Source organism: Corvus hawaiiensis, chromosome 4, assembly GCF_020740725.1.
Source record: "Corvus hawaiiensis isolate bCorHaw1 chromosome 4, bCorHaw1.pri.cur, whole genome shotgun sequence".
NCBI lineage: Eukaryota > Metazoa > Chordata > Aves > Passeriformes > Corvidae > Corvus > Corvus hawaiiensis.
In genome coordinates, this window is record NC_063216.1 from 48,018,916 (window position 1) to 48,036,459 (window position 17,544).

The following is a 17,544-nucleotide window of genomic DNA, read 5'->3' on the forward strand; positions in this document are numbered from 1 at the left end:
AGATGGACATAAAATTGAAAATTCTCAGATCCTTACATAAAAAGTTGTTTCAGCACATTAACCTGGCCTTTGATTTTTTTTTTTTTTAATGCATGCAATTTGTTGTACTTTAGCGCACCTCTTGAAACTACTTTAAAAGATGTAGAAGCCCAACTGGACTTCTTACAAGAAGACTTGCATCACTCTTTAATGATTTAAAACTAAGTTTCTATTCTCCTGAACTCAACTCTAAGCTGCAGTTTTGAAGTTTGAGAAGGCCAAAGATACCTTTCATTTCTTTTGTAAAAGTATGGATTTCATGAACAGAGCAGCAAGTACGCTTTTTGACTTTACACAACTTTGATTGCCAGAACATTTCAGGGCCATTTCTTTAATCTTCTGAGAAGATTCTCTTGATGACTCAGATTATAAAGATAGATCTCATTTACTGATCCGTGCAAGCAGATGAAGTTTCTGACACTTTCATATATGCTTTTTTTTAAATAATCATCCTAACAGAAGAACTTAAGTAGTTGAAATATGAAATAGACAGTTAATTATGAATATAGAAAAACTGCCTGAATTTAATGAGGATTGTTCCCTATGAGCAGGAAAGCTTTAAAAGTTGAAACATGAAACTTTCTTAATGATTAATATTTTAAAATTGAAGGGAATCAAATGGAAATTCAACGGAAAGTTACCTGGAGAGCTCCATAGAAAGTGTATGTGTAGTATAGCAGATTCATATGGAACTTTGCACATACATACTAGGGAAAATGAAAGTGAAGTGATAAAAACCGTATTCAGAATGGAGATTTTAAATTATTTGATTGGGATGAGAATTTTTTGTGTTAGTGAGTGAGTGAATTTGACTGACTCTTTTTACAACCCTATTTTCATTAAATGTAAAGAAATCAGGAAAATAGCTCTGTAAAGTATTTGCTTTCTGAAGCAAATGAATTATTTTTCTGTTTATATTCATTTTTTACATATACATATACATAATGTTTCTGGGGATTAATTTAAAAATTGCAATTCCCTGCAGTCACAGTCAGTTTCCAGAACTGCTACCTGCATAACAGCTGATAGATTTCAATCATAAGATTTATCCAAAGAAATATACGGCTGGTAGTTTCAAAGCTACTCCTGACATCTCCAGCTGACAATCATCCACTCATTTAAATCAGACTGCAATTAAGCAAAAAAACTGTTGGACAAGTCTGAAACTTCCAGAGCTCCATGAAGACTCTTGGCTTTCATATGTATTCAGAAATTCAGTAAATCCAGTGCTTTGGATAAACATCAGAATTGGCATGTTCATTCTTGCTCTGCATTACAAGGTTAATTGTAGAAGGCCACAAACTATGGTCTTAAAGGTCTATTTGTTTCAGCTCTTCTATAATGTATTGAAAATAATATTTTAAATAAAAGGTGACATTCAGAACTCTGTCACAGCAGGCATAAACTCTACATTGAACCTGTAAGTCTCCGTCATGTATTGCAACTGAATGCAGGACACTAATTGTGGTCTTCATTAGCTCATAAAATGTTTCAGAAACACTATTGTTAACTGAATCAGAGACTGCTACGCTTTACACTTCGTAAATCACACATTAACTAAGAAACAGAGCTGATTGTGTCCTCTGTGGATTGCACTCACTGTTTCCTTCCTCCCTTCTCCTTTTATTCATGCTATTGAAATCAAGTCTTTGGAGAGCAGCTGATTTCCTAATCCTGAGACGACACCGACATTCTCATTGTAGTGTCCCAACAGGAGACTCATTTATGATTGTCCCACACACACATGCACAGGCATGTGTGGGTTGGAAAAGCTGAAGCCACCACAACATGTGGATCTAGAAGACCTCCCCATTCTCTCTGCTCAGCTCATAGTCTTACTAACAAAGCTTGTTTGAAGTGTTGCTCATCAGTCCATACTCCTCACAGACACACCCTGTTCAGGCCTGCTTTCAGGAAGATGCAAATAGCAAAAATAATGTGGTTTAGAGAGCTATTTGCTTGTTGATATAGATAAGAAAGGTTTAAGAGGAGCAGAACAGAGAGGATGTGAACGATGCCTAAGCAGAGATGTAGGTAATCTGTTTCTTCATCTTGAAGCAAGTGGCTACTGTGACATAAATATTTCACTGAGTGACTACAACATAATATGTGACAACCTGTCATGCGGTAGTAAAATCATATTGCAATAAGAACACTACTCAGCAGTAATCACATATATTTTCAGTTAGAGACCATTTTGAGAGACACAAAAGTACATTTAGAAAGTGCCTGTGACAGAAAAATATGAGAGAACAGCTAGCCAAGTAAAGACCAGCTCCTAGACTCCACTTACCTGCTTTTAGCTTAGACATTACTCACATATTAATGAGAAAACAGAGATTTTCCCCTTATTGCATCTTGTCTCGAGACTAGGAACTATGAGAGAGAATGTCCTATCTTTTGAAATGCAGGAAAAGACGGAAAAAAGTCACCAGTTTAGCAGCATATGGCCTTTTCTTCAACCACTGGCAACAAAAAAGGAGTTGTCACAGCAGCTAGGAGTGCTCAAGGGAGTAGGAATCTCTCTGGACCTTTCCTTTGCTCCACATCCTCTGCAGGTCCCCAACACTGCATAATGTTACCGACTGATTCAATGTGGGGGTAACCAGATGGATTTACAGATAGTTGTTTTTGTAGTAGAAAAGGAGATATGGTGACTGTAAGATGACTTTTCAGAAAGATTAGATGCTGTTCCTGAAATTGGTGCTTGATTTATATTTTTAGCTTCAGAGAGCACAATATGTTCTTTAGCAACTAATCCATTAGCGCTGTTAGAATGTCCATATCTATGCTTTCCTATGGTAATAAACCCCACTTAGAAAAAAAAAAAGCAGATGAATAGAGAAATGTCTTTAAATTTCTCTGAATTTTGCTGAACTATTAAGTTCTTTTTAGGCCAGAGATGTTAGAAAGTGCGTAGCTGTGTTATACTCTTTCTTCAGGGATGCTAGAAATCTCATGCTGAGAATTTATTGCCTGCAATTCTGTAACAGGGGAAATGGTTCTTCAGCTGCTCAAAGGTGACATGGAAAACAGTATGTGTTCTGAGAACATAAAAATATTAGTAATCACTGGTATTACCCCTTGAATTCATAGGTTTCACCTTTCTTTACTGAGGACTCTAGCCATGACTTCTTGTACGCTTAGAAAGGTAGGGAAATAGATCAGGTCCAGAAAACTGCTTGGAAATTGCCTGTAATAATCCACAGTACAGATGTGAAACAAATTTCAGTTATCTAGCATTTAAATTTCTTTTTATTTATACTGTGACTCTATTCTAAAAGGACAAGTTTCTAAAGGTATAAGCTTTCCCCTAAAGTCTGTATAAAAGAAGAAAAGTTTTTCAGGAGTGGAAGAGAGATGTGTGGAGGTGTTCTTCCATAATCTTGTTACAGTCGATACTTGTTTTTTGTTCCTTCCATCCACCCTAAGGTACTTCCAGCATGTGATTACTAAGAATTTTCCCAGTCACATGTGTTAGTCAAAAAATTTTTGACCAAGAATGTATTTTTCCATAAAGTGACTGAACATTTCTTGGCAGAGAAACCCTCTTAGGTACAGGCACCCTAAGGTGCAAAAATCTATTCATAAAGATCTTTGATTGATTCATGTGAGTTTTTTCATAGTTTTGGTAAAATCTATCAGAAAGAGAATTCCCTAATTAAAAACTTTACTTTTTAACTTTTGCCTGTCTATTATGTTCATCCACACTGAAGCTTACAAACAGAAAAGAAAGAACGACACAAACCTTTCAGCCCAAAAGTTTTGTGATCATCCCTCCTCACTCTTGGGGCAGAGTGAGGAAGAATCTGGACTCTAAAACAGATACTTTTTGATATAACCCAGTGAGACAAGCCCCTGACCTGAGCACCTTGCAGCACCGAAGCAAGGCATTGCTTCGTGGTGTATTGTGGATGCTTAGCTGTATTCTGGAGAATGTGCAAAAAGTGTGAGGCCAGCAATTTCCACTTCAGGCTCTACAGTCAGCTCTCTCGTCAGCACTCCAAGGAAGGTGAGAGAAAGGTTGTCGTGGAGGCCTCTCAGTGACTGTTGCTTCAATAAACAGAAAACACATTGCTGAGTCTGAGGACATAGATGTGGGAATAAGTTATTAACAGATACTCAAAACGGGATTGTAAATGGCTCCAGGGTGTTTCACGCTTGTTGTTGATGCCCTACACCAACTGAAGAATTTAAAGCAGTCCTTTGGCTGCAAACTCCTGTTAATGTCATTCTTAAGGGCAATTAGCTACGTCACGCTTTCAATACCTAGGACTATATATTTCTGCTAACAGCCCACTTGCAACCCTTTGCCAGATGCACTGAATCTCCAGGTTGCTGCTGCTGCTTTTACATAGACAGAATTTAAGAAGGAGTTTTTAATATCTTTTCTTTGATTAATTTTAAGAGAAAAATCTTGCTTTAATAAACTTGAGTAGAACCCAGAATTAAGATGATTTGATGACACTGTTACTTGTGGGAATAACATTGCCAGAAAAATTAACTCTCTTAGAAAATAATTGCTGCTTTGAAGCATTATTTCTCATTTTCAGTAACCTTTTGCATCCAGACCAAATTTTGTGCCTCTGGGCTTGTGGTTGGGAAGAAAACCATCTATTTCTGTAAGGAATCATTTTCAATTAGTGTGGCCCTGCAGCCAGGAGGGCCAACCATGTCCTGCAGTGCATCAGGAACAGCATCGCCATATGGGCAAGTCCTACTTTGCTCTGCACTGGTGTGGCCTCACCTTGAATATTCTGTGCAGTTTTGGGTACCACAATATAAGAAGACTATAAAGCTATTGGAGAGTGCCCAAAGAAGGGCAACAAATATGGGGAAGTGTCTGGGCAGGAAGCCTTATGAGAAGAGGCTGAAGTCACTTGGTCTGTCCAGCCTGGAGAACAGAAGACTGAGGGGAGACCTCATTGCAGTCTGCAACTTCCTCATGAAGGGCAGAGTAGGGGCAGACTCTGACCTCTTCTATGTGGTGACCAGTGACAGGACCCAGAGAAATGGCCTGAAGTTTTCAGGGAATGTTTAGGTTGCATATCAAGAAAAGGTTCTTCACCCAAAGAGTGGCTGGGCACTGGAACAGGCTCCCCAGGGAAGTGGTCATGGCACCAAGCCTGACAGAGTTCAAGAATTGTTTGGATCACGCTCTCAGGCACATGGTGCTGGATTCTTTTCCAGGGCCAAAGCTCAATGAGTTGGACTTGATGATCCTTGTGGGTCCCTTTGAGAAATTGTACCTCAAACAAATACAATAAATCCAATGTCAGTGTAAACACAAAACAAATAGCTATGGATTTTATTAATACCCAACAACAAAGCCTTTTATTATTTGCAGTGGACATCAGCTGAGTAAAAAGAAATAGGAGACTATCAATGTCAATCTACTTTTTTTTTCAGTGTTTCAAAAGCTGTGGTTCTTGTAACTTTCAAACCAATGCATTTGCTGTGATATGCCCTAAACACTATTTCATAGGGTTTTTTTAGTGTGCAGGTACTAGCAATTAATTTTACTGGTGTTCCTTCACCTTGCATAAAATATTTGATGCTGGAAGACATATAGTCCAGATAGTAGAGCATCACTATGTAAAATGGAACAAAAGATTGCTCTCTTCCGTGGCAGTAAAAGATATGACCAGGAGAGAAATTCAGTCCTGAATCCCCAGCCGCTTTAGAAGAGGGAATCATGGGGTCATTCACGTCAGGCAGAAGAACTGAATCTGTCTCTCAATATGTCTGGTGAATAATGTAATCATTGCTAAATTCTGTTGTTTTAAAAATTACATCCAATTTTCCCTTTATGTCCATTTAGAAAGTTCAAAATGGAATTGAAAAGCTTTGTTTTGCAATTAAGGCAAATAAGCACTTTTTCTGTGAGGGAAAAGAACCTCTTCATTTCAACCTCAACCATTTTCCTCCAATTATTCAGTTCAGTGATTGAACTGAATAATTATAGTGCCTAACTGTTACTCATTTATCATTCAGGCCAAACTGGAATTGCAGTTATTAATCAAAGTATATTATGATGGTTGGCAAAATGAATCACTGTTCCTCCAAAATAAACTCTTTGTCAGTGAAAACTGATACATGTATGATACATCAGAAAATGTTGTCATTTCTTTCGGTAGCTAGCTACAGCTTTAGGGTTCTACAGGACCATTTCCGAAAATATTTATTTTGTGGAAAATATAAGTACTAACAAGTTAGGGATATCCAAACTAGATTACATAAAATAGATGTTTTCTTTTAGTACTCAGTTAAAACTTATTTTAAAAGAAAGTTTTGAGAGTTTTAGTATGTTCGCATAACACATTTTCCTAAATATTTCACATGAATTTTTTGCTGAGAATTTAATGACATATAAAAGTTTAATTAAATGCTCATGTAGTTTGTAGGTCTTCACAAACTTTGATGAGCATAATAAAACAAAAACAAATTGATGAACTTCTGCTTGTCTTAAATTAAGAAACAAGTAAAGCAGCATTAGCAAATTTTCCATTCCAACTTCACAGACATTAAAAGTGTTTGAATAGATTGCACACATTTCCAGCTTATGAAAAATGGTATGAAGGGGAAGTAGGAACAGCAGTAAGAATTGACTTGAACTCTATATAATTGATATAGAAGGCATGAAAACTATTATGCTGTCACAGTTATTATATATATAAAAACATATATTGCTTGATTAACTATGGTTACACAATTTCCAGGGGAAAATATTGTAATTGAACTCTGGAAAAAAAAGAGACATAGCAAAGAAAGAAAATTAATAGGTGTTTTTAATGAAACAACATAAATGTTAGCTACTACTCTTAAAAGCACTCAAATTTAAATTGACAATTTCCAACAATAAAATCTAATTCAATCTTAAATGGAAATATGTGCAGGACTTCAGGATGATATCTGCAAATGCTGAGCAGTATCTCCTCCAGGCATGCATTTTGATTCATTTTTTTCTTTATGGAAACTTCACCATTTCGAAGAAATTTCTCAGAGGTGCTTTCTGTCATGTAAGGTCCAAACAGTTGGAAAAGAAGTTACGAAGTTTTTTTACTTACTGTTGTTGTTGGGAGGTTTTACAACTGAGACAGTTTGTGTATGGGTGTTCATTCCTTCTGTCACACCCCTAAACACTCTCCTCCTCTCCCTCAGCTGCAGGGGGAGTGTGCGCAAACCTGGCCTCAGCAGATGAGCCTGTGGGCTGTGGCCTCTCCCACCCTGAACTCAGCCAGAGATGATTTGTATCACAGCTGCTGAGTTTGGCTTTCCTTGTGGATACACTCTTCTCCCTCAGCCTTGTTTACTTCTCCTTAGACCTGAGATATTTGGACAAAAGTACCACCTTTATGTTATCTCAAGTTTCCGTCAGAGTCCAAATTCCTGTCAGGAGGCATATTTGGGAAGGGATGGGCTTCAGTGGTCAGTAGTCGCTACAATGGACAAAAGTCCTTCGGTGATCTTAACAATGTTTAAGCCAGTAGCCATTTTTAATCTCTCACACTTGCATGACCAGTACCAGTGAAAAAGTTAGGAGAAGAACACATGAAAGAAGGGAAGTAACATAATTACCTTCCAGGCCCATTTACTCTAAATTTTGACAAAATCCTAAAAAAGAAAATAATCTAAGATTAATATTAGTTTTGACAAATTTCTTTATATCCTCATATATTAATGTGAAATATTGGTTTGAGGCAATTTTCACACAATACATGAAATCTACAATTATAAAATTTTAAACTGAATTCAAGACAGTACAGTTCAAGATGTTTTAAGATCCATTTGTGCTAATGGATAAAAAGTAGGTAAAATGTCCTTAAAATATCAATCTGACTCAGTGTTTTTGGATTTTCTCTGGGTGTATCATCTGTTTTTTTATACCTTGTGAGAAAAAACAGTGGAACTTTGGATTAGGTCAAGAGTTCCTTTGTACAGACAAACCATCAAGATTGAAGTCTCATGCTAGTCAAAAAAAGAACAGAATCATATTGTCACATACAAGTTTTGAGGTAAGAACATCATTATGTTATACAATAGGATTCTGTAGGAAGTTTCCATGAGAAAACCAGTTGTTCACGAAGTGGATATTTTTTAAACAAGACTGACTTTCAGTTTGGTGTCACTGGGCACTGGTAATTAGAGGTCACCTTATGAAATGGAACTACTTATTCAACCAGTGAATCAAAATCATCAATTTTATATATATATAATTTACTATTACTATATATTTAATTTACTATTCACTATATATATAATTTAATTTTCTTTGACCTATGATTCAGACTTCATATTTAAAAAATAATGTTGGTATCTCTGATCTCTAGGGCACTGTCTTATCTGTAATATAAGAAGATAGAGCAAGACATAATGCGCTATGGCAAACACAGATGTTTGTCAGCTTCCAGTCAGCTGGGTCCTCTTCAGATTCCCAAGACTTTTGAAAAATAATTGATAGAGGTCTTGGATTGACATCAGCCAGCACTTTGAGTATTCTCAGAGTAATCCCATCAGGTCCCATAGACTTTTAGGGAACCGGCTGGCACAGCAGATCCCACACAAGTTCAAGATTGAGTGCATTTTATAGATTAGGATCTTCAATGAATCACAATGTTTTTAAAGTCCTGATCAGAGGAATAAAACAGTGGAAGCTATTAATGTTGAGTTGCAATGGCAAATGCAATCTATTTACTCGACCTGGAATAACCAGCAGTTAAAAGGGTTCATTATTAGAATAAAATAACATTTGTTGGAAACAGTAACAGCTGTTACTACAGCTGTAACTACAGACTGAGGTCTCCATTTATCTTGCCACTACACTATCAAAACACAAAACCTCAGTAACAGGAATGATTTTTCTCAATTCAGTATCCATTTCTTAGCAATATATTTTAGTCACGCAATCAGATTCAGTGACACAACATATCCTTAGGCACAAAAGTGATACCAGCTATGTATTTGAGCAGGGTTAAATATCATATCTTGTTTGTTGTTCCAAAGGGACAACTTCATCACTAGATATTTTTAGCTTTATTTTTATTCTTTTGCTTGGTCAATGCCTGAAAATGGATTTTTATTAATATTAAAATAGTCAGATACGCAACTATTATGAGGGTTCATAATCTAAACAAAATCTAAACATATTTTGGTAGCTGAATCAAAACTTCTGTATCACAAAGATTGTAGGCATAATTCTTTGAAAACAGATTTTACAGTTATTAGAATTATAACAATCATTTGCTTTGAAAAAATTCTTTCTCACTCAATAGTTCATCTTTTACATCTTTGTTTCCTAGTAGCTTACTATGCATCTGTATGAAAGGTGTGTAGACAGTATCCTAATACTGTCTTTAACACCCCCATAATATCTTAATTTTAAATATCAAATCACATTCTGTAAAAAACAACAATTTAACTAGGGCAAGCAATCATAGACTGAAGTCAATTGACAGAAACACAGGAACAGATAAGATTTATAAGGATGATACAAAGTAAGGCTTATCTACATGCACTATTTCAAGCCTCTTCTGTAGCAAAATGAGTATTGGTGATCAAGCAGTAACATTGCATATACATGGAATATAGAAATATCCCAGTTCGAGTAATGGGGAAAAAAAATCTCTGGTGTCCAGATGATATTTGAGTTATGTATGAGAATAAATCCTAATTATGCTGAGATTAGGAATAGCAAGGGGTTGGTACAATGTTCTGCTACTAGTAGTATCTTTTCTCCACAGGAAATCTTTAAGTTGTGTTTCTGTATGCAACAAGAAGTGATTTTGAGATCTTTGCTACAACTGAATAGTGAATCAATCTATGTATCTATGAATATTTGCACACTCTGAAGGTGTAAATAATTTACTATTAAGGAGCCTAAGAAAACAGAATTTACATCCTTTCAGAAACTTTACATGGAAATTTTATTTTCATTTTTCTTTTTTTTTCTCCCAATTGCTTATTTTACACAATTTTCACTGTAATTTCCCATAAATATATATGGACAAACTTGACATATTACACAGTAGTACAAGCCTGGAATAGAAGTTAATGAACAAAAATGCATTTAAATACAATTTAATGCAATGCATAAGCATTTTACAAGGTTAATATACGTTAGGAACAATGAATTTTGTCAGGTCAAAAAATGGATTTGGCATCTAGAAAGAGGATGTTATCATTCACTCTTATATCTTTGGAACATAAATAGCACCTCTATCTAATAAATGGTTGTCAAAAAAAAAAAAATCTAGCCAATATATTCAAGTAAAAACCATACAGTATTGCAAAGTACAGAAAGAAAGAAACAACTTTATTAGTCAAAAACAATGGTTACTGCATATTTAATTATTAATTATTGCATAGCAATACCAGGTTCTGTTGATAAACTGCAGATACAGTGAACTTTCCAAGTAGGCTGTAAGTGGAAAATGCAGCTATATCACTTTTCAAGGAAGGGAATTTATGTAAGTGATTTATGTACCACTGTGGAAAAAATCTCCCAGTAATTTCATGGTATAACTTTTTTAAAGAGTGAGAGCCAAATGTAGACGTTTCATGGGCTTGCCTACTTGCAGACAAATTAAAACCACCAAAACCTGTAAAAGGTAGGATAAATTGTCAGTGGTTTTAGTGACTAGTGTTCTGGACAGTTTCACATATTAATCTAACAGGATTATTGTTTGCAGACGCCTGAGTATCCTCATTTTCCATACTTGTTACATAAATGTCATGTCCACCAATACTTTGTATGAGCTTGTCATACATACCACAGTAGATGAAAACTCAGTCTGTTGGTTGCAGCCTATTCAGAGATCATTTAGTTAATATTTCCACAGCAACAACACCCCACCACCAACTCACGAACAATGTAGATTTTGCCGTCTACATCAATGAACATTCTCAGTGATCTTAGGCTGCTTTGAACTGAGTCATAGTTGGAAACCAGTGTTATGTAATACTGCAGCTTTTTGAATGAATTTCTACTATAAATAAATCTAGCAGAAACTGAAAAATAACATATGCCCTTACAGAAAAGCTTCAAATTTTTCTGTCATTTGTGGAAGTTTTTTATTTGCTTACAATTATGTTTCATTTATCAGGCACAATATGCAACTTACTCTAAAACCTTATATATATTTTATATATACATGAATATATATAATATATATAAATTAGAGTTTTATATATAGGGGAATACGTATATACACACATACCACATCTGCATATATATTCCCTTATATATGTCCATATATACATTCACAGAAGACATAAACCATTTTCTCTGGAAATAAGAAAAATGAAGGTTATAAACTGCTCAAAGAAGGCTTGAAAGGAAATAGATAATTTCCTTTGGGGTTAACAGATGTGTTTGGATATTTATTTAAATATATCCTCTGTATTTTATAATTTACATTCAGAGTGTATGGTGGGATTTTTTAAAAAATTTATTTACATATACTGTTAAAATAATACATACTGTGCATTAATTTAGGGACGGATTCATTAGGAATATTATGCAGGCATAGCAAATTTGCCAGTTGTAACAAATCCTGCATTTGCTGTGTTATATCTGACAGTCCTGAGATTTGGAATGGAGAAAATAAGGCTGAAACTTCCACTGAAGCCAGATCACCTCCAGTGTCTGATAAAGCTCTTTGATTGGTATTTTTATGTTGGCTTTAGTGGTCTTTGTACTAGGTCCTAGAAGGCAAGAATGATTTGCAGAATATCTTTGAAGGAACAATCATCTCTGTTTTTGTAAAGAGCATGTGAAGAACAGTCATTATTCCTTGGCCCCAACCTAATATTTTGTGAATACCTACTTCAACTGCCCCATGAAGGAAAAGCAAGCTAAAATTTGGTATTATTTCTAAATCAGAAACACAATTTTTTTTCAGGGATGTAGAATGTTCTGTAATACTTTTAAAAGCTGTTTCGACATTTGAACTTTGTTAATTTCCCTAACTCAGAAATTGTAAGAAAACAAAAAAGAAAGGAGGGCCAGCATCTCACAGAAAGAGAGCAGACTTTGGATATCTAAATGACACGCTGAGATTTTATAGCAGATCAGTGATACAAAAACTTTACAAGTATGGGTTAAGTGTTCAGACTTAATAAAGATATGCCAGCTGGTACAAAGATGTGGTTAGACATATGCACTGTCTTAAAAGCAGAAGCGTAAGCAGCTTTAAATATTTGGGAGACTTTCTAATACTCTGTACAGGTTTTACCATTATGCATTTTGTTAACTCTATTCTTCCAGGGTTGTGCAAGTCTCCAAACTTCAACTGAGAGGTAGATGATGAGGAAAATTTGAACTGAAAAACTACAGCATGCAAATTATGTTGAAATCACACAGCAATGCTTATGCAAATTCTGACCAAAAATATGATAGTACATGCAAGCACTTTCATTATATATATATTTGCACAAATATCAGAAGTTCACCCACCCCCAAAAAAATCCAAACAGCCTTATTAAAACTGGCATGCCATCTCTGAAAATAATTATTTTAAAATTCCCTTTATATTCCTCTCTGTGAGTAGAAAAATAGTCATCTATAGAGAAACTAACAAAAATTGCCTGATTCCATTTTGTTATAGGCAAAATTGTCAGTGTCATTTATAGCATGTTCATCTATAAAAGTGGTGATTGGCTTTGTTTAGTGAAATCCTGATAGCAGCCCAAAATCTGACTGCATGTGGTATCTGTAACTTATGTATCCCAGTAATACCTCTCCACTAATATTCACAACCAGACATGAAAGAAGCAAGTGAAAAATGTTGCTTTTGGCAACATGGCTAATGTGGCATTTCAGGAAAAACAAGAACAAGAAAGAATTAAAAATAAGTCCCTACATACCCAGTCCAAATTTTTTGTGTTACATCAAAATGAAGTATGGCATGGTGGAGATGGGGAACTTTTAAGAGAATTCTCTGGGAGGAACAATCATGTACACATTGCCAAATGTTTTTTTAAGCACAATGGATACTGATATGCAACACTACCATTAAAATGCATGTGAATTTTGAATCAAGAATCAGTAAAATTGCTGCACTTCACTTCAGCAGTAAGTAAAGCTGAACTTCCTCTCATAAGGACAGCATGACTTAAAAAAATCTATTTAAAGATGAAGTCAGATTTCCCCTAGCTCTGTCAAAACAGCTCACAAATCATGTTCTTGAAATCATTGTAGTCTTCCATATAAAAATATGCTTTTCTGAACTTCACGGAAATACAGAACTAACTGCAATCACAGTTAAATGGGGAGAGATGGGAGGGTGTGAAATTTCGATACGTTCTTGAAATAGTACTGAGAATTATTAGTGATGAATCTTTCTCTGGAGTTGGAAAGGGCAATACAGGATAACTTCCCAGCTAATAAAGTGTATGACATAAAAAACCCAAAAGAGAGACGATGTGTACTTTAAAACAACTTTAAATTTAACCCTGATATTAAATAGGCAAAAATATTATTGATGCTATCCCACCTTGCTACTAATTTTCAAATTTTGGCATTATTTTTTCTAGAAGAGAAAGAGGATAATTAGGCTTAGTGATACTATGGCAGAGAAATTGAAAGAATTAAGCATACATGAGTATAAATGAGAATAAGACCAATTAAGGATTTGCTTGCACTGACAGAGACTACAGATTCTTATAGTGCATAAGAGACTCGTGCTATGAAGTTTGAGAACATTTCTTCATCACTTATCAGAGGAATGTCTTAGTCCTTACCCTTCAGTGTTTTCAGACTGAGGGTGAGGTAATTAAGAGAAACCAGAAGAATTTAGAGAGATGATGTATATACCCAGGTCTAATCTTGAAAGCAGAAATGTAATCTTGAAATGATTTACAGTACAAATTACAGGTCAGTGCAAGTAAGAATGATATTCAGGAGTTTGAAGGCAAGGTATACTCATTTTGCTACTTTGATGCTCAGAATAAAGATGATTCAAGGCAATTTGTTTTCATCATTACTTTCAGAAATAAGAGCTACCTATACTAGGCAATTGCCCCTTTAGGACCTGTTATTTGGAAGACACAGGTTTTTAATTTGAGGCAGTTTTTGCATAGATATGGTTCCAATTTTCTTCCCTCATCTCTGGATTTTAACTTATTTAATATTCAGTAGTATCAAGAGTATGCTGATGAGTTTTATTTTGTTGCTATTATTAAGAGGAAGAGTAATGAAAGAGGTGTAAGTAAATGTTTCACTTGACTCTTCCTACTTTATATTGCTCCATTTGCCTGCCACATAATTTTGCCTTATGGGATTAGAAATTGCACATTGGTGAGTGGTGGTAAAACAGCTCTTGCACTCCTATTATCTTTTAACATAATTTACCAGAGAAGAAAGAGTAGCATCTTTGTAGAGTGTTTATAGAAATTTTTATCTCTTCTGAGATAGTAACATAATTTTTGCTACTGGTGGTCAGGTGTGTCTATGGCTCGAGGAACCTTGTTTTTCCCTTATTTCCTATGCCACGTTGTTTTGTATTCTGAGATCCTGCATAGAACAGGCAAGTTGCCTGCATATTTCCTGAGAGACTTTTTTTTATCATCATTTTTCTGAATCCTTTATTTACTCAACAGCAACTTTTAACAGCCTTCAGTCAAAAGTTGACCCTTGTTTTCTTCTACCCTGTATTCTTAATCATGCTGCTTTTTTGCAAAGAAATAATAAGCACCTACAGTGTTGCCTCAGACATTTTGGTTCAGCTCCTGTACTAATCTCTTTTCAAATAATCTCTGCCTTTCTATCAGTGGCTGTCAAGAGCAGAGTGATGTTCCTGATGACTACTCTTCAGCTAAAATTTCAGTTCATCTTTCACAATCCGGTATTTATAACTGATATTCCCCACTGCATGAAAGCTTAGTGTCTGTGAAACTCATCACTTTCTGGCTATGGGTGTGCAGGGCCTTCACAGATCCTGGAATTCACTCAGTATATTTGTACAGCCAAAAAGAGAGCAATGCTTTCATGTCATGGGGTGCTAGCAAGGCTAAGGTTCAGAGGGAGGTGCAATGTATTTATTTCCTCCCTGAAGCTGGGGGTTGGGAGAGGAGCTGTAATTTTACTGGGATTGAATCATTCCCCTTTACACAGAACACTACTCAAATCTGAACATGTAACCAGTATTTTCTCCCAAAACCCTGAAATGCATATATTTTGTTTCTGGTGCTCCTAAAAAACTACAGGATTTGTTGGAGAAGCTTGGTTTTCCTGAATGTAATTAGGTAAAAAGCAGGTATTAAATTCTGTACCATGCTGAGAGTAGATTCATGATGTTTCTCCCCAAAACAGTGATGAGAACATTAAAGAATTCAGCACTAATGTGGAACTTTATAAGATGATAAACCAGCAAAACAAAAGCAAGTACTACCAACAATTTTAAAAGAAAAATTAAAATAATATTGAACATGATAATATTAAGAAACAACTTTCTTAAAAGCCCTCCCATATCTACTAGACTTTACCATTAATTTTTAAATTTTGTTATTGGCACTTCAGAGTGCATTTATCACAGCTCTCTGTCCAATGTATTTCCAACTTTTTTGAGATTTAGAAGACTAAAATGAATGATATACTTTTCCTGGAATTGAGTGTAGGTGTATCCTGCATAAACAGTGCCTAAATGTTTTATGAATCAGACCCTTAATTTTCACAACTTCTAAAGGCATTAATAAGCATCCCTCCAAAATGAATAGCACTTTTCCTTACCTAGAAATAGAACAGAAATAATTTCACATATTTCCTTCAGAAGCTTGCACTTTTAACTTTCAAATGCAATACTAAATGATTTCTGTAAAGTCAGATTTGTAGATTTATGCTTTCTTTTGTCTAAAGGAAGCGGAACAAATGTGTACATTTTAATTTATATGAGTGTCTGCATGAAATTGTAGACACAAGACTAAACATCCTGCATAAAGCAGATATGTCAATACAAAGCTTCCAGACTGCCATTGTCAAGGTGCTTTACAGCATTTTTGCTCAAAGCAGCATTACAAAAAAAGAAGTAGCTTTTTACTAAATTCCTGGGAAAGGGAAGTGAGCAGTGGTATGAAGCTACCTATCTGCAAAGATCTGAAGTTAGATCTTAAATCTCCTCTCAGGAAACCATCAAACAACTAACGACTTGTCAATAAAGCCAAGCATCTACTTTGAAGTCATTGTCATGAAGCTGATTAAGGCCACAAAAGCCAAGGGTTAGTATCCTTTTGACATCAGCACATTCTGAATCTAGTCCCTTTAGGAAAATGGCTTCACAGTCCGATCCAGATCCTTCAGCTACACAGGAATACATAATCAAACAAACTAATTGCCACTCTTGTTAGAAATGTAAATCTTGGGTTTAAATCTTCTATGTACAGGCAGATTTTAGCTTGAATTAGCAAGGTCTGAACGTACTTTGTATTCAAATGTATATATTGAAGTACAATGTAATCAGCTATCACTGGAGGAAACTACTTCTAGAATATATTATAAATCAGCTTTTTGATGTATTTTAGAGATATGCTCACCAATTATTTATCTCCTAACCTTAACTTTTATATCCATAAATGGTTGTGGCTTATGCAGCCATATTTTTTATCCAGTGGGCATACAAAAGAGTACTGAATGTTTCAGTGTGTTTCAGTCAGGTATTATGTCTCTTTGACTTTATGTTCTCTTTAATATCAGTGGTAAGTAGAGTTTGGGCAGATTATTTCAGTAGCCTTTAACCACATCCTAAAGAGGAATGCAAGCATCTTCCCAAATAAGAGTAGGAAATACTTTTGCATTAGATATACTTTTGAAACAAAACTGTTTGTCATTGGAAGGCTTTATAGCCTGGTTTACCTGTCTCTTGATTGTCCAGAGATAAAAATTAATGGACTAATTTGCATTGAGTCACTACCTCTGTAATTGTAATTTTGTATCGCTGAAATAAATAAACTATAGATAGTAATTTAGCTTAGAGTCTTGCCATAGGGCAAAAATCTGTTCCCATCCAATATTGTGACTGATCATTATTACCACAAAACCTGGCCTGTGTCTTGAAGACAGATTCCTAATGGAAGTCATAAACGTTGCCTTCTGAGCTATATTTCAGATTAAATATTGGTTTCTCTTTCTGATGGATCTTCAAGAGCTTTATCAGCTCTGCTGGAAGCATCTTCATTCTCATTGTTTGTTAATGGTTCTGCTTCCTTTGGGTCAGCATTCTTCTGTGCTTTCTGCTTCTCATCTTCTAACTTCTTTTCTTTTGCCAAAAGCCTGTAGTTGATGGCATTGCCAATGAACAACCAGATACTGGCCACAGTCACAATTACTCCGCAGACAAAATACATGTACTGATATTCACCAGTAACATCTACTAACCAACCTGAAAGACAAGAGGAGAGAAAAAGAGTATTTAGATTAGGATACCAAATATAATCCACATATTTCCTTTGGAGAAATATCTATATATTTCTTGGTTTTGAAGTTGGAGCAGAAACACATTTTCAACATGTTAA

The 17,544-nt window shown here is 35.3% G+C and overlaps 1 protein-coding gene across 3 annotated transcripts in view; it reads right to left on the minus strand.

Moving 5' to 3' along the window:
* Nucleotides 1-6,809: 6,809 nt before the first annotated feature.
* SLC16A7 (solute carrier family 16 member 7) overlaps nt 6,810-17,544 on the minus strand; it is an 86,140-nt gene continuing 75,405 nt past the window's right edge. For all 3 annotated transcript variants that reach the window (XM_048300391.1, XM_048300392.1, XM_048300390.1), the window contains exon 5: nt 6,810-17,411. In XM_048300391.1, coding sequence (XP_048156348.1) covers nt 17,140-17,411 — 272 coding nt within the window. In that variant the 3' untranslated portion in view covers nt 6,810-17,139. The remainder of the gene's footprint in view (nt 17,412-17,544) is intronic.